The sequence below is a fragment of the Denticeps clupeoides genome, chromosome 19, assembly GCF_900700375.1.
Source record: "Denticeps clupeoides chromosome 19, fDenClu1.1, whole genome shotgun sequence".
Taxonomy (NCBI): Eukaryota; Metazoa; Chordata; class Actinopteri; order Clupeiformes; family Denticipitidae; genus Denticeps; species Denticeps clupeoides.
In genome coordinates, this window is record NC_041725.1 from 9,551,670 (window position 1) to 9,574,300 (window position 22,631).

The following is a 22,631-nucleotide window of genomic DNA, read 5'->3' on the forward strand; positions in this document are numbered from 1 at the left end:
ATTACTTCATGCATTTAAATTGGTTACTAGTCACTAATGCAAAAAAAAATAATAAAATAATGAATCACGGTGGAATAATCGATTAACAAAAAGTTTTATTAAAATACAAAATTGACAGAGTTTGTACAAATGTTACCACACATTGGAAATCAATCACCCTTCTTAAAGTATCTTGGAATAGCGCCGGAAGACTGAGTCTCTATAGAACTGGAATATTCTTTCCGAAGCCTTTTGACTGACAGCTATGCATTCCTGTAACTGTAAGGAAACAAAAAGAAAGATGACCTTGGGATTAATCTGCAATCTTGAATCGAATGGCCATCCATATTTCCAGCTTTATGTTTACCTCTGTAACTGAAAAAGAGCCCTTAGTTGTAGCCATCAAAACTCCTTTCTGTGCACTATCGATAGCAAAGGTCATGAGAGCCCGACTTTCCTGATAAGAAGAAGGAGACACAGATTACTAAACACGCAGGCTTCAAACGCGGTCTTTATGTCTTTGTGTTCAACAGGTGGGAAAGCCCTCCCTTGTGTTTGCTCCCAATTACTCTGATATGCTAATCAGCACATTCCTTCACCCTGGCAGAATTCATTAAAGGGAGTTGTAAAGTCAGCTGGTTCAGCATACGGGAACAGCAAACTAGATGTCTTCAGGCAGATCTATTCTTATGGGATGCAAACCAGGTCATAACATTTTTGTCGACCCTGACGTGCTCTAGGCTTGTTGTTTGAATGGTTCTGAATTGTACAAGTCAAGTGGCCTCATTTTGGGGGGAAATAGTCCTTTTAAGTCATGACTAATGTATTAATCAGTAAAGGTATTGAGTGGTCACCTTCTCTTGCTCTGCAGTGGGATCAGTGATGATCTGACCATCTACACTGATGGAACAGGTGATGCCGCAGAACAGGCAGCTCATGGGCAGCCCAGCATCCATCAAGGCCATACAGGCTGCATTCAGACAACATGACAGCAGCTGACCAAGTGATCAGGAAAAATACAAGACGCAAATCAATACATACAAAAACACACACACACACACACACACACACTTGCACTTACACAAAACAATGTACAAAAAGTAAGCAAGAAGTACAGCAAATTGCGTGTCATGAAGGATACAGATCCATCATCATGAATGACCTGAAGGATGAGAGTGAGGGAGGAGCGTGGATGAAGGGTGGACAGAAGGACTGCCTCGCATGTTTCCCGCACACACTGTTCCCTGGCCCGTTCTCGAACACCTGCAACACACACAGGATATTTGGGGCCACAGTGCCGTCTAGTGGTGAGCATGAGCAAAGCAGAAGACATGCATGTTTTCAGCACTGTGCAAACAGTTTCACATGAACCGATGTGAACTGTGAGACTGCTACCTTTCTCCATGAGATTCCGCTGAACGCAGACCATTTTACCAATTTATTGCCTTGGCCCTGAAAGATTTATTCCGCCCTCTCTGCTCTTTCGCACAAATGCTTATTACAGTCATGTGGTTATGGTTTACATTTTAATGGTTGTTGGTCCAACATTTCTAAAAACTTACTTTCTATTACATATCAATGTACAATATACATATTCACATTTTAAAAACGATTAAATGTTTAATCTTATTATGCAGCCAGGCATTTTGCATATCATGGGTATGTGTCATATGTCTGAACATATCGGAACATCTCAAAACCGATGCATTGTGGGAGAGATGATGAAGATAACCCGGGAAAATCCATGGCGTGAAGCTGCCGTATCATAGTGCTTAGAACTGTTGTCTGACAGCTTTAGAGTACCCTGAAAAATGGCATTTGTCACTGAAGGTGGAAACCAGAAATTCCTACATTTCCTACACTCAAAATACCTGGAATTCCTTTGTTCTTCATCCATCACTCTAACATGGTAATAGGTACTTAAAACACCACTATGTGATTCTCACTCCTTAATAGATGAAATATTATTCTGGAAGGCTGCACATTCTACACATTTCCGGACGGAAAAAAAAAAAAAAAAAAAAAAAAAAAAGCCAAAAGGTATTTGCCCATTGAAAACGAATGTTTGTACACGTCCGCAAAACACAAGTTACTTTCCCCACTAGTTATGTCAGAGCAGCAGACTGAGCTGCATGGAAAAACAACAATGCATGCCCAAGCATGACACCCCAGAGTGATCCTTCACACGGCTGGCCCCCCTCCCTCAGGACACATTTTAATTTGCATGCACCAAGGATGACAAATTTCTAGCCTGGAGCACACAAAAAGACAGCGGGCTGTCAGCAGTCTCAAAAAGACAATGGGCCACAACATTTACTTGGATAGGAGGTCATGGAAAATGGAAGTGCAAAGGTTGGCAAAAAACATGCAGCAGAATGGGACATCAGGGACCGAGACATGGGTCTACTAGGGACAACATGCTCCAACCTGTGGCCTCTACATTACACTTATCCTACCTGTAGAGCACAGTGGTTCAATATAAAAGTCAATTCAGTTTTAATACACCTGAAACAAAACTGAATGAAACATAAATCTTGTAATGTCTAAATGAGAATTTTAGGGGATGAGCAATATCTACACTTTCTTGTTAACGGTTATAGGTTTTGCAGTGGAATTTCCTCCTCAACCAATAAAGGCAAACTGAGCTGTGCACTCTGCCGGTGTCTGAGCTGTGTTTTATCTTGACCCGAGTGGCGCACCCACAAGGTCACATGCACAAACACACATACGCATATCTTAATCAGAGCGCTGCAAGAACATGCCGGCCAGTCGGGTCCTTCGGTGCAGAGGCCAAGTTCATGCAATGGCCTTCCAGCACAGAACTTTTAAGAGTGTGAAGTATGAGTTTCACACAAGCACTTCACAGTACACAGATAACGTACAACTACATTTTTTGATCCAAAAGACAACATCTCTCATGATAGTGCCGCCACCACCGGAGAATTCTTGGTTCGAGATAGAAAACTCGCTTGGTGAAGACTCACTATTTTTCTACTACTAATAGTAGTAGTAGTAGTAGTACTACTTTGAGAAGGAGACTTCTTGGTTCGAGATAGTGAGTCTTCGCCAAGTGCCAGAAACTTTCATTGAAATATGAAACAGCATGTGACTGTGCTTTAAATGTCTTATAATTTATTTTTAAAAAATGATCAAAAGACTTACATTTAATAACACATACAGCATTACAATCTGTACCACACATGCATACAGGTACTAGTGCTGCACGATTAATCTAATCGCAATCGCGATGTCAGTCTGTGCGATTACATGAACGCAAAAAGCTGCGATTTAAATGATTAGTACATGGATTGGATCGGCAACATATCCGATCCATTCTCTCAAAGTTTGCGAGCTGACTGAAGTCTCACTTCAGTCGGAGGTGACGTGTTTGGTCACATGACTTTCGATTCAGAGACATATGGTTAGACGCCGCATGACGCGCTGCATCGTACATCAACGTCGCCGCCATATTGCGATAGGCTCTGCTGTGGAGTGAAGCATATACATGTCTATGGAGAGAAGTGCATAAAAATGCCTCACTCTTGTGCTGCTTGGGGCTGTACAAACCGCTGTATGCTCCAAACCAGATCCCGGGGATTACATATCATAGGTAAGGCTGTACAATTGTTTGGAATATATTTGCCCATTATAAAATCCCGTTTTATAAGTCTTAACCTTAGCTAAGCTAGGCTAAGCTAGCGAAGCTATGCATTCCTGTGTTCAAGTCAGCCTCCAAACAACGTTTTGGCTAAACGTAGGCATTAACTATTTAGACTGTTCTTAGCTGTTTAGTTAACTTTTCTCAAACTTTGAAGGTTTCCTAAAGAAATTATATATATATATATATATATATATATATGTATGCATTTTTTTTTTGTCAAGAAATGCATTTGTGAACGCTGTTACATTTATTTGTAAGTCATGAAATATATTTGAGAATCTTGTTACATCATACATACATACATACATCACTGACTAAACCTTGAAACATGAATTGGCATTCAACATAGGGTGGTAGTAGCCCTAGTGGGCAACACACTCGCCCACTAACCAGAAGACCCAGGTTCAAATCCCACTTACTACCATTGTGTCCCTGAGCAAGACACTTAACCCTAAATTGCTCCAGGGGGGGAACTGTCCCTGTAAATACTGATTGCAAGTCGCTCTGGATAAGGGCGTCGGATGAATGCTATAAATATAACATCTGAATCAGTATTTTTTTTTATTTTGTTTTGTTTAGACTCTGTATTATAGTATTTTTAAACAGTAGAAAGCCCCGACTTACTTGGCAGACCCACTTTCGGCTGAATCAAAACCTCCAGTGTTGCTCGGTCATAGATCTCCTTACTAACTTTGACCTCTGCTGGTCCATAAACTCCAGACAGCACGTTGGTGTCCCCTGCACATGCAAGCAAGATGCAGACATGTTAACACTCGACATGTTAACGCGTGACGCTTCCAGTAAAAAACATTGTTGAAACGTACCTTGAAAATACGAAGCGGACCCGTCGGGTTTGGAAAGCAGACTCTGTTCGCAGCCGAACTGGCGCAGAAAAGTATGTGATGCCTCCTCGGCCATCTCGCTGCGTTCGACGTCTTGTCGCGCGGAGATGACGTCAGCGTGTTTGCTGCGGTCCAGCGCGCATTGATGACGCCACAGACTGTGGCTAGACCGCCGTACACAGGAGCAAATATAAACAGGATCTGCAGAGAGATTTATAGATATTTCACCTCATAATGTGTCATGGATGATTAACGATTTTGTAAGCTAGGTATGATATCCAACAATTAAATTGAACCCTTTCTATTTATTGCATGCATTAGGATAATCGACACAATTGTCGTTTTCTTTCCTTTACATCTACTTATTGCTGTGTGGATTTTCTTTCTAGAAATTGATGGTAATCTCTTTGCCATGATGCACATTTATAGGTTTGGAGCTGCATTTGCAGCTGCTAGAACACGGGATGAAATTAAACACATTTGCTTCCAGCTTTAATGCACAAGCACACATGACCAGACTTGAGGGCATGCTTTCAAGTTGAAGTTGAGCTTTACTGTCATCTCAGATACATGCATGTTAGACAGTACGTAGTGAAGTGAAACAACCTTTCTCCAGAACCTGATGCTACATGGAACATCTGAACAATTTAACTTCTGATAGAAGTTACATACTGGGACACTAAAGTGCAAACAGGGGACACGGGCAATTAACAAAAAACATGAAGACAACGACGAGACAGACGAGCTGAACTGGTGCAATGAATAATGAATGTGCGAAGTAAGATGGAAAATGGAACGGTCCATTAATAGATAATATTACAGATATAACAGAGGTAGTGTGTGTGTGTGTGTCAGTCCCTGAGTGGAAAATACCTGAGTGTTCAGATGTCTGATGGCCTGTGGAATGGAGCTGTTGCCTTTTTCCGGATCGCAAATCAAATTTCAAATACGAATTTTATTTTACATTTACATTTACAGAATTTATTAGACGCCCTTATCCAGAGCGACTTACAGTCAGTAGTTACAGGGACAGTCCCCCCTGGAGCAATTTAGGGTTAGGTGTCTTGCTCGATATTGCAAGTATTCAAGTAGAACCAATACGCAAATATTCCAAACATAACCAAATATTACAAATTGTAAAATATGTGTAACAGGTAGGGTGAAAGTGTTCAAAGTGAAATGCAGGGGGGTGACGAGCGCATGTGAGGGGATTTATTTTTTTTTTTTTTACATTTTCAGCATTTATTCCTCAGTTTCACCGCACGACAACTCGGTCGTGGCCATTGTCTGGTGTGGCCCGGTGTGAAGAGCACGGAGCCGTTCGGGTGTCGGGTGTCGGGCGCAGGCGGAAGCGCCGCGGAGAGCCACCGGCGGCCAGTGCTGCAGTGAAGATGGCGGCGGCTGGGGGCTTCGGCGCGCTCGGCCGGCTCGGCCGCCACGCTGTTCGACGGGCCGCGGCGCTGAGGGCCGCCACGCAGCCCCGGCTGAGGGCTTTCCGCGTCAGCGTGAGTGTCTCGTCCTTCTGTCCCGGAGCCCCGCGTTTCACGTTTCAGTGCGTGTGGACGTGCGTGCTGCTGCGTTACATGTTGGGCCTGATCTGCGGTCAGTGAACAAGTTCGCCACCTGCGTGTTGTGCTCAATTAAGAAACGTTTTCGAGAATATTAAGATGCTTTTTTCTCTGTGTTTTTCTTTTTTTTTTTGGAACGGTAATAAATCACATTTCGGCCGTCGGTTCTCAGCCCGCTCGGTGATTGGATGAACTCGCGGGTGTGGACGTTTAGGCGACGTGCGACGCTACGGACGTCAGGGGGGAAAAAAGTCGAAACGTCGACCGGTGTCATTTTCGTGCAATCTTATTAAAGCATTAAAGACCACTGCTGCTCTGCGTAATGCTGTGAAGTTGTTTGGCTCTCGCAAGGTCACACTTTTCACCATGCAGCCGTAACATTTAGTATCAGGTCCCCTGGCCCTAGATGCCATGTCCCAGCCGTCACAATTTGACCCTTGTCAAAGTCACTCAGATCTCACCCCTTGCAACACATCAAATTCAATTGGAGAATGTTGACTTGCAGCCTAATATATCCCACCCACATCCGGGTGCCATTTTAAGGGTGTTGTGAAAGTTATAAAATTTCACCTCTGGCTGATTATTGATGTGAACGTAAATGTCCCGGTAATTTAATACATTAAAGCAGTATTGTTAATAGATTTGATTAGTCATTTCTGTGTTCTGTATCATATGTACGGCAAACTTAAAGCCTGATTATTTAACATTAATACGAGTGGTCTTGTAGTGGCTAGAAATGGTGACTGATGTAAATAGCGCTTCATTATGCTTCGCCGTCCAGAGAGCGGTAGCTCAGATTGTCGGATCAGGAATTTGTCCCCTTAAATCGTCACAATTTTTTTTTCTGGCAAAAACCTACACAACATCCCGACTGCGCTAAACACTGGCTGGTTAATGGTGTGGATGACGTCATTTCGGCGAATGCCTGCTCACATGTAAATTTCCCACTTGTGGGACTAATGAAGGATCATCTTATCTTCTAAAGGCCGCTCTCTCTCTCCTCCTCATTAACATTTAAAGCTACAAATTCAAATTTTATTGGTCACATACACAGTCATACACGGTATGATATGCAGGGAAATGTTTTTTGCGACTGCTACAGACCACAGTATTGCAAATGTTGCAAGTATACAATGAACCAATATGCAAACATAACCAAATATTACACTTTTACGTCTTTAACATAAAATATGTGTAACTGGTAGGGTGATGGTTTGCAAATGAGTGAAATGAGACACTGAAACGGCGCGTCCTGGGGAAATCTCATTGCGGTACTTGCTCAAAGTGGCTGTAATTTTGGACAGAGACACCAGATACGGTATTAGGCATAAAAGCAAAAAAAAAAATCATGTCAGGGAACCTTTCAAATAAAGTTGATGTTACTGATATTTTGAAACACATAGGTTCAACTGCAGACCTGCACTGAACCACGTCCTGTCACAACAGTTGTGTTTGTCTCTGAGTGGTCTAATTGACAGCATTCTGCCTCAGGGAGCTCAGTTACAACAACCTTTCAACACCTCCGAAGAAAAGCCACAGTTTCCCGGGGCCTCAGCCGAATTTGTGGATCAGCTGGAGTTCATCCAGCCCAATGTCATCTCTGGAATCCCTGTGTACAGGGTGATGAGCCGACAAGGACAGATCATCAACCCTTCTGAGGACCCACAGGTACGAGGATTCGTAGATGTTTGCTGCTTTCCCTTTTCTGAACATTTCAGTAAATAATATCAAGCAGCAAGGCGGGTGTTCAGACGTTTACCTTTTGCCGCTCCATATTCCCTAGCTGTCGAAAGAGACCGTGCTGAACTTCTATCAGAAAATGACATTGTTGAACACCATGGATCGAATTCTGTACGAATCTCAGAGACAGGTAGGAGTAACAGAATTCTGTGCTTTCATGGAAAAAAAATTCCATTAAGTTTGCCGTTAATTTGCCGCATTTTTTTTTTTAAGGGTCGTATCTCATTCTACATGACCAACTACGGTGAGGAAGGGACACACATCGGCAGCGCTGCAGCGCTAGACTCCAATGATTTGGTGTTCGGCCAGTATCGTGAAGCTGGTGAGCACCTGTTACACCGGCTCAGTAAACAGGAAACGAAACCAAGCAGCATTCTAACAATGACCAAATTCCCCTCCGAGGTGTGCTAATGTACCGCGGGTTTCCCCTGGACCTTTTCATGGCCCAGTGCTATGCCAACGCAGATGACCTGGGCAAGGGTCGGCAAATGCCGGTCCACTATGGCAGCAAAGACCTTAACTTTGTCACCATCTCTTCCCCTCTGGCCACTCAGATTCCTCAAGGTGAGCCTCGTCCTGATTTTGTCCCCTCATTGCCGCATTTCCCACATTCCTGTGTCTTTCCCGGCATTTGGATTTGCTAGCGCATGATTGGTCGTATTATTGAAGCCTTTTTTTATTAGTAGTGTTGACCGTTGACTTCTTCACAATTGTAGCTGCTGGAGCTGCGTACGCCGTGAAGAGGGAGAACTCAAACCGCGCCGTCATCTGTTATTTTGGGGAAGGCGCCGCCAGCGAGGGAGACGCTCATGCGGGATTCAATTTTTCCGCCACGCTCGAATGTCCCCTCATTTTCTTCTGCCGAAACAACGGTTACGCCATCTCCACTCCAACCAATGAGCAGTACCGGGGGGACGGAATTGGTGAGAGCTACCGCTACGCTCGCCCCGAGACTGTAATGCCATTCAAATCCAGTATGTAGACCTAACGCCTCTCCTCCTGGTTTTCCCCCAAGCTGCCCGAGGTCCCGGTTATGGGATGCTGTCAATCCGTGTGGATGGAAATGACGTTTTTGCTGTGTACAATGCCACAAAGGAGGCACGGCGCAGGGCCGTTGCTGAAAACCAGCCCTTCCTCATAGAGGCCATGACATACAGGCAAGTGGCCGTGACGGTAGATTTATTAAATTGAATATTGCATATACAAGACAGGCCATTTATTTACCTGAGCTTGTTTTAGGAATGAGGCCAACAAAGTTTTTATTTTATTTTATTTTATTTTTATATATATATATATATATAAAAATTTTTTATGAAAAAACATACATTTCTTAACATGTTTATTGCTCAACTCAAAAATTACAAAGAAAAAAATTCAAGTAAGAGTGAAATAGGTGCAAAATATTGGTAGCGTTCCAAAAAAAAAAAAAAACGATCACCCAGAACACTTTTGAAAGAATACAATAACCAGGGTAAGTTTGGGGGCTTGAATATAGAAAGTGTTTTATTGCTTTTATTAAAATAAACAACAGCAATGGATGCCGGCATCCATCCAAGGTGAACTTCCTGAAACAGCAGAATCACGTGATTCTGATCGGATCGTTCCATTAGCGATACAGAAATACCATCCGAACTATTGTTGACTAGGTTGTTAAAGGTGTTTCACTATTATTGAGATTTGTTGGTTGAAATATTAGCTTGGATTAAAATAAGGAAGGGGGGCAAACACTTTTTCACAGCACTGGACAGCACAATGAAAAATGCTTTGTTCTCTCAGCACCTACTTGTTCCCCATAGCTCGTCTTCTGCCCGTGGAACGTCTCTCCTCAGATTACTGTAAAAACAGCAAATTTTTCTGTTTTTGTGTGGATGCAACTTCCAAATTTTCATGTGGATGGACCCTAAATATGATCTTGAACAAAAACAGTGCAAGTCCCATCTTGCTAAGTGCCAGTTTATCGCAGATTGTCAGATTAGGCTCAACAATTCCTGCTTTTGTTTTGACTGTTAAGATCAAAACCATGTTGCACCACCATTTATCTAGAAGATGAAGTTCATAAAAGTACAGAGAAGAAGTTTATAGTATCTATGGTTATTGCTTGACTGGTCAGTATACATGTGCACAAGGTTAATGGCTGATGTATGTATAAAAATGAGCCAGTGTGTTCATTGTGAAATTGTATTTATGCAGTGGGGGGGTTGAACAGTTTTATTTATTTTTTTACTAGCATGAATATGTGTGTTCAAGCCACTGACATGATGAATGTTTAATCACAAAGACAAGTCTTAAAAACATGTTAAACACTCTGCACAACCTACTTAACATGCAAATCATTTAAAAATTGCAAACAACTGTTTACTCACCCCAAGAGCCATCAGATTTTGAAACGGCACCCTAATTAAACAAACTGATTGCCACCCTCACCAGAGCTGTTAAAGCAGGGTGGTAGACATACACAAAATAGGGCATTTGTGATGCATATTTTGAGCAGAAAAAAATTAAACACATTTCATTTTAGTGTTACAAGATCCCACTAATAGTCAAGTTTTGAATTTTGCACTACAAAAAAAAGGGATTAAAAAGCAGTGAGCCGCAGTGCAAGGGTGAAAGAGGTGCATGCAGCTGCAGAACCGCGGGTTGTGGACCCCTGGCCTAGATAAAGTGGGCATCTTTTTTTGATCTGTATGCTTTTTTTATTTTGCAAATGAGATGCAAGTTGTGGTTTTATCTGATGGCGGACCGTGCCACTTCTGGGTCAAATTTCAAGAGACAGAATTGTGGAGCAAATACAGAACTAAAAATGCGTTTTGGCTTTTTTAAAACTAAATTTGAGACGTTCAGATTAGTACAATTTCAGTCAGACTAACAAAATAAATCTATTTTCACTAATGGTACATAATGGATTAAAGAAGCACTAACATCTAAGACGTTCTTGTAGAATTGGCCATCACAGCACCAGTGATGACAGCTCGGCCTACCGCTCTGTGGATGAGGTGAACTACTGGGACAAGCAGGACCATCCCATCTCGCGGCTCCGTCACTACATGACTGCGCGGGGCTGGTGGGACGAGGATGAGGAGCGCACTTGGAGAAAGCAGTCGCGCAAGTTGGTCATGGAGGCCTTCGAGAAGGCAGAGCGGCGCCTCAAGCCGCGGCCCGACCTGCTCTTCACCGACGTGTACAACGAGATCACGCCCACCCTTACCAAGCAACGAGATTCCATGTGGCGGCACCTGCAGCAGTATAAAGAGCACTACCCACTTGACCTGTATGACAAATAAAATGCAGAAGGTGATTATAGCTGTTCTGAGAGGGCACATTTTTCACATCTGTGTGTTGCTATGCATGGAGTTATCAATCACTTCACTGATGTAAGCATTGAGATTCATAGATGCAAATTTTTTTATTATTATTTAATTATAATTTTCCAGTAGAGGTCTCCCCAGTTTAATGTTGTGCCTTGGATTTTCATAGCTCTGTAGACAGAAGGAAATAAGGATGTGTATGTGTGTGTGTATGTTATATATAGCACATATGTAAAGCACATTTCAGAGGCTTTGCTCCGATTAAACAGATTCATGTAACCTTTCTTCATTTATTTACCCTTGCTGAAGTATATGCTGTGTTGCTCTGCCCGGTGTAGAACAAAGCTGTGGTTCTCTTTTGATTCATGATCTGTATGCTGACTGAACAAACCATTGTTCACTAGGTTGTTGAAATTAATGGGTTTATTAAGTAAGTAGTAAAGCACTCAAACAAGTATAATAGGCAAGGGATTTTGTACATTTACATTTTGAATATTTATCAGATGTCCTTATAAAGAGCGACTTACAATCAGTAGTTACAGGGACAGTCCCCCCTGGAGCAAATTAGGGTTAAGTGTCTTGCTCAGGGACACAATGGTAGTAAGTGGGGTTTGAACCTGGTTCTTCTGGTTCATAGGCGAGTGTGTTACCCACTAGTCTACTACCATCTACTGTCCACATCTGTAGTCCATTGTACAATATATAAAAGGGAAAGTTAGGTCGACATGTGATTTTAGTTGCTGTTCGTGGGTCTTTCTGTCTGAAGTTAAGTCTGAAATGCATATTTTGATGTGTTGAAATCAGGTAATGGAATATTCCATTTCTCTGCTTTAAGGAATTGCTTTCGCTGCATGTAGCCTTTATCTACACTTATGAGGGGTTTGCACCTTACAGTGAAGCCTCGGTATTTGCTTTCCCGAAGTCTTCTCTTTATGATAGATTTGGATGTTTATGTGCCTACCTCCTGGAGATTATTCTTCATGTGCAGGACATCCAGGCCTCTTTGCATCATTCAATTCACCATTGCAGCCTACCAAACTTTTTGATCTCTCTCTCTTTCTGCTTTTGCAGATGAGAGCTACCTGTACTACCAAAAAATTATGATGATGCCATGTCACACCAGGCATTTTTATTTTTTTATTTTGTATAGTTTAGTATCATTTCAATAAATAAGGTTAATTTAGATTAAATGAATTTAAATTAAGTACATTAATGTAATTTATTGGTTAATTTCTGTTTTTGCTTTTAATTCAAGAGGTGTGTTATCAGTTTATTTGTTAACTTTGTTTTAGGTTACCTTATTACTGGCCAGTTTTTCTGGCATGGCGAGCTCCTCGTTTGCCAATCGCCGGTGTACCATAAACACATCCTTGTAGGAACAAGCCATACCTGATCCTCCACCTTGATGTCCTCTGTTTGAAAAGCTGGGTGATGTTCAGGAACAATCCCAAAAGCCCGGAACCACAAACCAGTGTTTTGGGCACTTAGCACTTTGAATTAGTCTCATGGAAGGGGGTTTATCATTAGAAATTTTTATGGTCCAGAGACTGCCCATAGTTCAATATTGCCTTCAGTATTGCCACAAAGATCTCATCACATTTAAAAACAAAAACTGCTTTAGAACAGTGCAGCACACTTGAAAAATGCGTGATCCTTAAGCGTGAGATTGTGAAATGTGTCTTCAAAGTCCCAAAGATAGCACATCACCACAATACTGTCCTTCCAGACTAACAAGGTCAAGTTCTTCTGCTGATGTCTTCCTAAGAGAAACACGGTGCGCACATGTAGCCCACTTTCAAACTATCTGTCTCTCCCAAATTCTGTCTCACTAATTGGTGCTGCGCAAAGTTGTGAGGTGGGGACTTGATGGCAAAAAGTCGAGTGATTTTCATGCTTTAGACTGCACTTGTCTGAAGCATGATTAAAATCCTGGGATGACAGCATTTTAAGCCTCTAACAAACTCCTGGTGAAGTTTAGGGTGGCTGATCTGGGATGTTGGTCAGCACAGCGAATGTTACAAAAGAATTTAGACTGTGCAGCAGGATCAGTCAGGCTCCTCAGTAAACAATGGAACATTCCGTTCAGGAACACATGGTTTTCTGGTATAGTGTTATTGAAGTTGGCAATTTTAATGGGATCCAAAACTGCAGTCTGTTTGTAGGTCTTCAATTTTAAGACCTACAATTGCATTATTCATTGTCTTGGTTAATTTAGAGAACTTTCTAAGGGAATTGCATAAAGATTATGGTGCAGATAATTAGTGTCTAAAGAAATACTGGTATGAACCCATATAAAGAACAGAACTGTACCAGATCAACAGGATTCCACAGGACACATGAACCTGTCTGCGGTGAGCTTAAAAAAAAAAAGTGAGGTGATTGTCACATGTGATACACAGCAGCACGGCTGTCCTCTGCATTTAACCCTTCACCCTGAGTGAGCAGTGGGCAGCCATGACAGGCGCCGGGGGAGCAGTGTGTGGGGACGGTGCTTTGCTCAGTGACACCTCAGTGGCACCTTGGCAGATCGGGATTTGAACCAGCAACCTTCTAATTACAGGGCCGCTTCCTTAACCGCTACTCCACCACTGCCCCACACCATAGGGGTGGCACCACACCCTAATCTGGACAGTTTTATAGGTTTTACATGCTGGCAGTGCTGAGATAGAGACATGCTTTTGCCTTAGATCATTAACTAATCACATATATAGGTTCCCTGAATTATATTAAGCAGAGCAATCAAAACCTCCCACTGGCCTGAAAAGACTTATCTCTTACCTACCTGTTTGTACTATATTTTATATTTCATTTGACATTGCTGCCAATTCTTTTTTTTTTTTATCCCTTTTGGGTTACAGAAAACGCACACAGGAAGACACACAGAGAAAAGAGACATAGAGTGAATTATGTAAGAACAAGAATACGTCTTAAATAGAGAATGATCGCAATCTTTACTCGGCCGGCATTTTTCTGCCTCAGTATTGCTTTTTTTATTAAATATATACTCATAATCTGCATATCCAGCACCCCTTTTTGGCCACCTACTGGCATTGAATCTATGTTCCATTGGTAATGCCCTTTTACCTCATCATGCTCACACTCAGGGTTAATTAAACTCAAATAAATGGTATCATGGAAAAGTGAATGTTGGAAATTTTAAATGTAAATTATCAGTGAGTGCATAATTAGAATAGCCATACCCTTCCTCCCCACTTCTCAAGTGAAATTCTGTTTTCTGGAAGGGCCTGGTTTTCAACTAAAGACCAAGATGCATCACAGACACACCGCAGGCACGTGGCTCCACATTCTTCGTGGTTTTATCTGCGTTGTTTCCTCTTTTGCTTATTTTCAACCCTTCTTTCTGTCTGTACACTAAAAGATGAGGCTCCACTGAAGGTTGACTCTAATGTCACTGGTCACGTTTAGTACTGAGTGAGTCTCCGGTAGTGCTCACTTTCCAAACTTCAAAAACTCTTATTTCTAGTTTTCAGACACATTTGAAAAAGTTTTAGACTGTGTCCATTTGAGGCAAAATAAGACTTGATTTGCCTCAGCAATAATTCAGCCACCTAAAGACACACCTATATATATAATCCTTGGCTTATGGCAATATTCCCTGCATGGTTATGTATTGGTGTGCATGGGAACCAAGGCAATGGCCAATTAGGATTCATCTGAAAATGGGATCCTAAAGGGGAAAGATACAAGTACTCTTTTTGGTACATAGTGACTTGAAAAGAAAACCAGAAGGAAAGACTTGTGCCATCTTGCTACAGGAATGTGAAAATAAGCATCCTATAGTACTGCAAGAGAAGAGCAAAATCATGATCCTGCTACTGCAATACCCATGATGGCACGTTTCGTACCTTGGTGCAACGCAAGAATGAGTTGAAATTATTCGACAGATATGACTAAGAATTAGTTTATTTATTTTACTTTTGAACACCTTACCAGTCAGAAGGTACTCCTTTGCATCAAGCTTTTTGTGGAACATCTGTTTGCACTCATCAAAACATTCAGAGAGCCCTTCTTTGTAGATCTGAGACAGTATGTTAGTTGTGATGTTTGGTAAAATCGAATTTGGATAAGCGCATGCAATACCATTAGCAAAAATCAATCTGTATTCAGTTCGCCTGGGATTTATTTCTAAATAATAACCATGGAGGCATAATAGAAATATCCAAACTGAGGTGCATTTGTTGGTCTGTCTGGTCTAAAAACACAGTAATATTTGCCAATTCTATACTACTGTATTTTGGTGAGGTCGGGGGTCCAATACCATGAATTAGCATGATGGGAGTTTGGTGAGGAATGTGGCTGAAGAAAATTACAGGATGTACTCTGGTAACCTGACTAGGTAAATTGACTTACCACTGCACAGTCGTGACATGAATATCATGCACCTGAAGGAAGAAGTTCCTCTGTTTGATCTGGCCATCCAGACACAATAATGTTCCAACAAGACCAGACGTGTCATTCACCTATTTTGAAATAATTCACTTGAACACATGAGGCACAGCTTTAGTATTAACAGAACAATTAAAAAAAAATATATAAAAATGTTTAAAAAAAGGAAATGTTTACACTGATTTAATGTTAGAAAATTATTTCATATATCTGGTTTATCAAATATTGAAGAGAGGGTTTCTAAAATAGATGAGATTGATTCAAGACAAACAAAAAACATGTTTATTTTTTATTATTAAAGAAAAATCTACATATTTAACCTCTTGTTATACCTGAGAACAAGAATGCAGTGCACCATGATTCGTGTATAAAAACGTAAATAACTTTTCACATTAGTAATAAAAATAAGTCCTCAACATTAAAAGTGATTTTAATGAATATTATTTACATAAAGAAATATATAAAACAAAAAACAACCACTTTCTGGTGTGTAATTTCTGTCATCCAGATCACGATCTTGTAACGTCTTGGCATATGATTGATAGGCGCTATAAGGAGCTGTGTGCTAATGTTCTGGGTGACAGGAATTATTTCACACCATTAGAAGTCTAATTAGTTTCTGTTCTACAAAGCAGTTATTTTTTGTCTAATTATGTCAACCATTAGGACGGCTGTGACCTTGTTAGCCCCATTCTTAGCATGTAGCACTGAGACTGCTTTCGAACCTCAAAATCACAGTATAGTACACTCCTGCACCTCCAAAATTAGAAAATGTAACACAATGTAACAACATAAACACAAACATGTGATCAAGAATATCAATAGTATCTCTATGATTTTATTAGGCTGAAATCAACTTAAATACTTTTCTTTTCTAAAAGTCAAGTAAAAATAATTATGCAAGAAAAAAAAGTGTAGAAAAGTTCTAGGGAAGTAGATTAATCTTCTTCATCATGGTTAATTATCACATTTTTAGCAATATACTTGATAAATATAATTGTTAACCAAATAAAACCCAGTTTAATAATAACCTTAGTCTTTTAACCTTAGTGATACAGTGTATAGTAAAACGTTTTCACATATGTGTGTGTGTGTGTGTGTGTGTGTGTGTGTTTGTGTGTGTGTGTATATGCACTTTTTTTTCATACAAATTTTTTTATCCTGCTGGCCTATTCTAGCAAACAGTGCTGAATCAGAAAAGCTTAAAGCTGGTCGAGAAACACTTTCCCTGAGACATATGACTTAGAATCAACGATTTACTGCCCTGTAGAAGCGGTAGCTCATCTGCTAACGTACAGTTTTTCAACCACTCCGCACCCCATTTAAAGCTCTGCTTCTGCCCAGTGGATACCATATTATTCATTATTTATAACCATACTCAACAAGTCCAGGGTCTCTGATGTGGTTGTGACATTGGGTTTGCTCTGTCACAACAGCAGTATCCCCCCTAGGGGATGGCTACAAGGATTTCAATATACATTCCTATTGCATCACTGAATCCATTCTCACACCTACCTTACTGTTTTGTGATTACTGAGCTTTTCTTGCTTTTATTTAACTTCTGTAAACTGATAACGGTTATCGGTTCAGTGGAGTATCATGGCTGAGTCCGAGTGAAAATATGAAACGCATTTCACCTCAGACTACAGGTTTTTGTAGGTTGGGATGTCTAGGCTGCGGAGGCACTGGAGCCAAGTAGGGCAGCAAGAGTCACGGTCTTACATGCTATTAAACTTTTTATCATCACTGGTGTCTTCGGTTTCAATATGGCAATATCAGAAAAATTGTGATTAAAAAAAAAAATGGAATCATTTGAAATGATTCTTTTTATCGCTCAGCCCTAGTTCGCAAAAAAGGCGTTCGCTAGGAACACGTAAATTCAAGGAGCCCCTAAAGGTTGGGCGCCTGTAATAAAGTGCCTGCAAGTGTCAATTTCGGAGCGTTAACAGGTGAGGAACGGGCTATTCATTTTCCTCCACAGCCGCTTGGTCTGCTTAGGGTTCCGCTGATGCACCAGGATCAGGTCTCGGTGTACGCAGGCGTTTTCACGATCCTCCACTCGGACGTCGAAGGTCTGAAAGCCGGCGTGCTTCTCTGGGGAGACTCCGAGAGCCTGGAAGCACATGCCGGTGTAGACATCGTCGATGGGGAAGAAGGGGATGTGCCACGAGATGCTGTAGAGAGACTGAAGCAGAGGTCCAGAGAACAGGAAACCCCCTCCCCCAGCATACGGCGGGTAAGGTCCCTCATAGAAGGTCTGCGGGACGTAGTACTTTATTTCAGGGTTGCGGAGTGGGGAGGCCTCAGAAATGATCTCACCGGTGTACAGCTTGGACGCCTTCTCCGGATGCAGGGACGTGACGTATTTCAGAGTGGCCTGCGTGTTGACGAACACGTCGTCGTCACCCTTAAAAATAAAGGAGGCCTTGGAGCAGTGCATGAGGGCCCACTTGTAGAACACGTGCTCCTTCAGGGTCAGGTTGTAGAAAGAGTCCTCAAAGTTCCACAGAAGCAGGTCGCCAAAGATCTTCGATTCCGACGAGAGCAGCTTGCCAAGGTCGGGCTCGTCCGCCGACATCCTGCCCAGGAGAAAAACCGTCCGTACGTGGAGGCCCCCTTGGTAGAGCCCCTCTCGTCCCCAGGTCTCCCTCACCGCTTGGCGCTGTTCAAAATTGCGAGCTGCGGACTTGATGGCGAACAGGAGAGTGACGTTCTCGGTTTCGTCCTCCAGAAGGCACTTCTCCGGCAGGTCGATCAGGAGGTCGGAGTCGCGGCAGTGCATGCCGCGCAGGAACCCCTGGTACAGCTCCGGGTACGAGGCGAAATCGGGTATGTTGGTCACCAGAGTCTCCGTGGTTTCTGGCCTGCACTTGGACCCACTGAGCAGGTCGAAGCGCGTGAGGTTCTCGCCGCGCGCCAGCGTCCGCAGGACAGAGTGCAGCTTCCTGTTCCAGAAGGCGCTGTTCTGGGGGATGGCTTTGCGGAATTCTTCCGAGATCTGGACCCGGTCGACCTTTATGCGTGCCACTGCTGGCGACTGCTTAGCCTTCGCAGGTTTTGGCGGTCCAGCTCTTGGGCGAGGAGCTTTTGAAGGAACATCTTCCCTGCTTATTTTAGCGCTCCCGTTTTTGACGACGTCGGTTAGGTCCGTGTGAGTGTAGGCCACCTGTACGTTCACCATGGTGTAAACTATTAAAGCGACACTGCTGGTAAGCAGCATGACCGCAGCGACTCGCATCCATTTCCTCATTGTGAGACAAGCGGAATGCTGGATTGCAGGACCGCTGAAGAGGCTCCTTTAAGAGAGACGAGTCGTCATAGCGTCAGTCTCGCTGGTCTGTTCACTTTCCCACTGACGCCCAGAAGTGTGTTTCTTGACATCGCCAAGCCAAGAATGTGTTGCGGCCACTTTTAGCTGAGAAAAAAATAAATCCTATAAGCCTTTCAAATCTCACCAAACAAACAGATATATCAACAAAACTGTCAGTCATCTTGCCGGCCACGTACGTTCATTGCATTCTCAGACGGAATCATTTCTTCTCCTAACATTAATATTATGATATCAAAAAGATCAGGGTAGTTACCTCATTCATTCAAGTTTTGTTTTTTTTTTTGTTTTTTTGGTGGAAAATGGAGGGAAAAAAATAGTGTAAGGGTAGAATTTAAACACTTGGAACACTTGCCACCCTGCTGACCACCAGAGTGCAGGATACCACTCATTTATGAAGCAAGTGCTCCAACTGCTGGTAGCGTTCTGCCTCGCTGGAATGCAAACGTTGGAGTTACAGATAAAGTAGCTCTCAAACCCAACATTACAATTTTTTTATTTCCACCATCAAAAAAGGGTCTGAACGGAGGACCCCAGGACAGCCTGATTGGTCTCGCTGCAGAGTCAGTACTCGGCAACAAGTATTTGTTCAAACCACACCGTGGCATACTTGGTCCAAACTGGTTAGCTTTGTTTGTTTAGATGCTTGCCATTTTTGTGGCTTGGAGGCAGCTTGCTTTCTTCTGGCTCTACCGCGATGGTCGTAATTGCAGTGCACCGCCACTCTTCTTCACCTGCCTGATATTTCCTGATGTTGACAGCCCATTCGGGTCTGGAACCTTTGCATGGTGCCCCAGATTCATCCCAATTCATGCCCCGTCTTTAAATCCCAATTCAAAATTGCCTCACTGGTGCACACAACACAATGTCAGGTAACTTAATAATGGAACTAGTTGGACTTCCTTGCTGTATTCATGGAACTCTGTGGCGTTCCCAAAAATTCAGTGAACCATGCTTGTGCATGTAAGCAGACTTTTTCAATGGTTCAATAGACCGGTCTGATTCAAAACACTCACACACACACACACACACACACACACACACACACACACACACACACACACAATGGCAATTTGATATTTCTGTTTTTTCTGGATGTAACATGTGTAACATCTGGGGCCGAGATTTATTCCAGTAAATACAGTTCGAGTTTTATTTGTAAGTAAACCCCACACACCGCCTAATGTCCCCGCAGGTTAATTAGTCTCCTCGCTTGCGGTCCCCGCGGGGGCGCAGTCGTGAGCCCGGGGAAATGAGCCCGGCGCTCGGCCCGGCCGCGGAGACACATGCGCCGTGAATAATTCACCGGCGTTTTATTCCACTCGTTATTACCCGACGCCGCAGTAATAATCAGTCCGGTTTTCCTCCTCGAACTACTGTCGCGATGATTATTATTATTATTATTATTATTGTCATTATTCATATTCCTCACACGCCAGCTGCAGGTGACGGCGACGCGAACGCGGAGTAAAATGAAGGTGAATCGTACCTGCTGCTGGACGCTTTCTGCGGAGCTTTGCCTGCTGAATGAGGCGGAGAGCGGCTTCCTGTGCGGAAACCTGCCCCTGAGCAGATACCCACCCACCCCCCGCATTTGTTACGGGCAAGTCCGCGCAGGTGAGAGGCTCGACGTGCCGCACGGTGCCGGGAGGGAGTGATGGAGGGTGGTGGGGGTGTGATGGAGGGAGGGTGCGCGGAGCGTCGCCCGAAACTGTCCCCCGTTAGGAAACGTGGCTTCCTGATGCAGCACAGACCAGAGACACCACAAAGTCACATGAATATATGTGTGTGTGTGTGTGTGTATATATATACAGTCCAGGCCAAAAGTTTGGACACACCTTCTCATTCAATGATTTTTCTTTATTTTCATGACCATTTACGTTGGTAGATTCTCACTGAAGGTCTCAAAACTATGAATGAACACATGTGGAGTTATGTACTTAACAAAAAGTGGAGATCTGGCCTCCACAGTCAATCCCAATCCAGATGGTTTGGGGTGAGCTGGACCACAGAGTGAAGGTAAAGGGGCCAACAAGTGCTAAACACCTCTGGGAACTCCTTCAAGACTGTTGGAAAAACATTTCAGGTGACGACCTCTTGAAGCTCATCGAGAGAATGCGTGTGAAAAGTGTAAAGCAGTAATCAGAGCAAAGGGAGGATATTTTGAAGAAACTAGAATATAAAACACCTTTTCAGTTATTTCACCTTTTTTTGTTAAGTACATAACTCCACATGTGTTCATTCATGGTTCTGACGCCTTCAGTGAGAATCTACCAACGTAAATGGTCATGAAAATAAAGAAAACACATTGAATGAGAAGTTGTGTCCCAACTTTTGGCCTGTACTGTATATCCCCTCTTAAAATGGTTAAATATTTTTTTATGTCAGTCTTGGAAATAAATAAATAAATAACAATACCATAATTAATGTTGTTAAATGATATAATATTTTTTTATAAAACCACAATGACCTTTACCTACTCTGAATCATAAAATAATACATAATTAAATACATAATTAAATATATATATACAATTTAAAATAACTAAAGCAAAAGCTTGAATTCCACCTGAAGATAATATCAAGGTTTTTCAAGGCTACGTCTCACCTGAAAGAAGCACTTCACATTTTTTCAACATTTTTGGACTGATTACACCAGAAAATCTGCATGCTTTGCTGAAAGGTCGCAGTAAAACGTTATTTACTGAAGACCGGTGATTCTGCTGCTGATGGCTGGACTGCTGCAGTGTTTGTGCATCCCAGTGTCTTTGGTCAGGTCACAACGAGGATTAATAAACAGAGAGAACTTAGCAAACTGTTGCCTTTTACCGCAGATATTCATCTCACTTCACCATCTGCCAGTAACAGGAAGTAATAACCTTTTCTATATATAGTGCTTGGCAAAAGGCAAGTGTAGACTTTCACAAATCTACAAAATGCAGTGAACAAACAAAAGGAAAGTCTAAATCAAACCATTGAGGTTACTATCCTTTGAAAGTAAAGTGATTGTCATTGTGATACACTGCAGCACAGCACACGGTGACACGATGAAATGGGTCCTCTGCTTTTAACATCACCCTTGGTGAGCAGTGGGCAGCAGGGACAGGCGGCTGGGGAGCAGTGTGTGGGGATGGTGCTTTGCTCAGTGGCACCTCAGAAAACACTGGCTCAACTTAAAAAAATTATAATAAACTGTCACTCCTAATATTGGAGAGTAAACCAAACCGGCTGTGTGAGTGTCCTGGTGAACCAGAACTGATCACTTCATTGATTGTAACATGGAAGCACATTGTAAGTCGCTCTGGATAAGGGTGTCTGCCAAATGCCTCAAATGTAAATTTAAATGGCTGTCAGTAGCAGTATAGTAAAAAAAAAGAGACCCATAAGCATAAATTAGACAGCTTAGTTTAAAAGACCAAAACCATTTTTTACCGCTGTAATGAGGAAAAAACACACTAAACAAACAGCAATGGTTTAAATATTTTGTTAGTGTGGCAGATCAGGATTTGAACCAGCGACCTTTCAAATTACAGGTCCGCTTTATTATCCACTAGAAAAAGTACTGTACATACACATACATGCAGAGCTCCGTTGTAACCCACCCACATTGTGCGCTTTCTGAAATACCAGGGTGTTGCTGCCACCTGCAATGACGTTTCAGGTGTGCAAATCAGATTTCGTTTTTTTAAAAATGATCTCACCGTAGTTCCTATCGAGGTTCTTCATCTAAATGTTGTGAGTGTTACTGCAGAATGTGTTTAATGTCCACAACAAACAGGTTTGATCTCATTCCTCGGTGTCC

The 22,631-nt window shown here is 42.4% G+C and overlaps 3 protein-coding genes across 3 annotated transcripts; 1 reads left to right on the forward strand and 2 right to left on the reverse strand.

Moving 5' to 3' along the window:
• Window positions 1–75: 75 nt before the first annotated feature.
• Window positions 76–4,593, reverse strand: exosc5 (exosome component 5). Its single transcript, XM_028962503.1, has 6 exons — window positions 4,465–4,593; window positions 4,265–4,378; window positions 1,121–1,242; window positions 834–974; window positions 347–436; window positions 76–258 (listed from the first exon to the last, which is right to left on the reverse strand). Exons 1-6 carry the CDS (start codon window positions 4,556–4,558, stop codon window positions 163–165), a joined length of 657 nt encoding a protein of 218 aa, XP_028818336.1. The 5' UTR covers window positions 4,559–4,593; the 3' UTR covers window positions 76–162.
• Window positions 4,594–5,733: 1,140 nt separating this feature from the next.
• bckdha (branched chain keto acid dehydrogenase E1 subunit alpha) lies at window positions 5,734–11,374 on the forward strand. The gene is made up of 8 exons (XM_028962191.1): window positions 5,734–5,987; window positions 7,542–7,718; window positions 7,834–7,920; window positions 8,004–8,112; window positions 8,193–8,354; window positions 8,507–8,713; window positions 8,806–8,947; window positions 10,729–11,374. The coding sequence occupies exons 1-8, from the start codon at window positions 5,874–5,876 to the stop codon at window positions 11,069–11,071; spliced, it is 1,341 nt and encodes a 446-aa protein (XP_028818024.1). The 5' UTR covers window positions 5,734–5,873; the 3' UTR covers window positions 11,072–11,374.
• A 4,542-nt stretch (window positions 11,375–15,916) lies between these two features.
• Window positions 15,917–20,427, reverse strand: b3gnt2l (UDP-GlcNAc:betaGal beta-1,3-N-acetylglucosaminyltransferase 2, like). The gene is made up of 2 exons (XM_028962010.1): window positions 20,320–20,427; window positions 15,917–18,917 (listed from the first exon to the last, which is right to left on the reverse strand). The coding sequence occupies exon 2, from the start codon at window positions 18,750–18,752 to the stop codon at window positions 17,445–17,447; it is 1,308 nt and encodes a 435-aa protein (XP_028817843.1). The 5' UTR covers window positions 18,753–18,917; window positions 20,320–20,427; the 3' UTR covers window positions 15,917–17,444.
• Window positions 20,428–22,631: the final 2,204 nt, after the last annotated feature.

Excerpts from the sequence above, each read along its gene's own strand:
- exosc5 (XM_028962503.1), bottom strand. The coding sequence starts at position 4,558 with ATGGCCGAGGAGGCATCACATACTTTTCTGCGCCAGTTCGGCTGCGAA. Across the intron at positions 975-1,120 it reads TCATTCATGATGATGGATCT|CTGCTGTCATGTTGTCTGAA; the intron begins GTATCCTTCATG and ends TCACTTGGTCAG. Across the intron at positions 437-833 it reads CCACTGCAGAGCAAGAGAAG|GAAAGTCGGGCTCTCATGAC; the intron begins GTGACCACTCAA and ends TCTTCTTATCAG.
- bckdha (XM_028962191.1), top strand. The coding sequence starts at position 5,874 with ATGGCGGCGGCTGGGGGCTTCGGCGCGCTCGGCCGGCTCGGCCGCCAC. Across the intron at positions 8,113-8,192 it reads CGGCCAGTATCGTGAAGCTG|GTGTGCTAATGTACCGCGGG; the intron begins GTGAGCACCTGT and ends TTCCCCTCCGAG. Across the intron at positions 8,355-8,506 it reads GGCCACTCAGATTCCTCAAG|CTGCTGGAGCTGCGTACGCC; the intron begins GTGAGCCTCGTC and ends TCACAATTGTAG.
- b3gnt2l (XM_028962010.1), bottom strand. The coding sequence starts at position 18,752 with ATGAGGAAATGGATGCGAGTCGCTGCGGTCATGCTGCTTACCAGCAGT.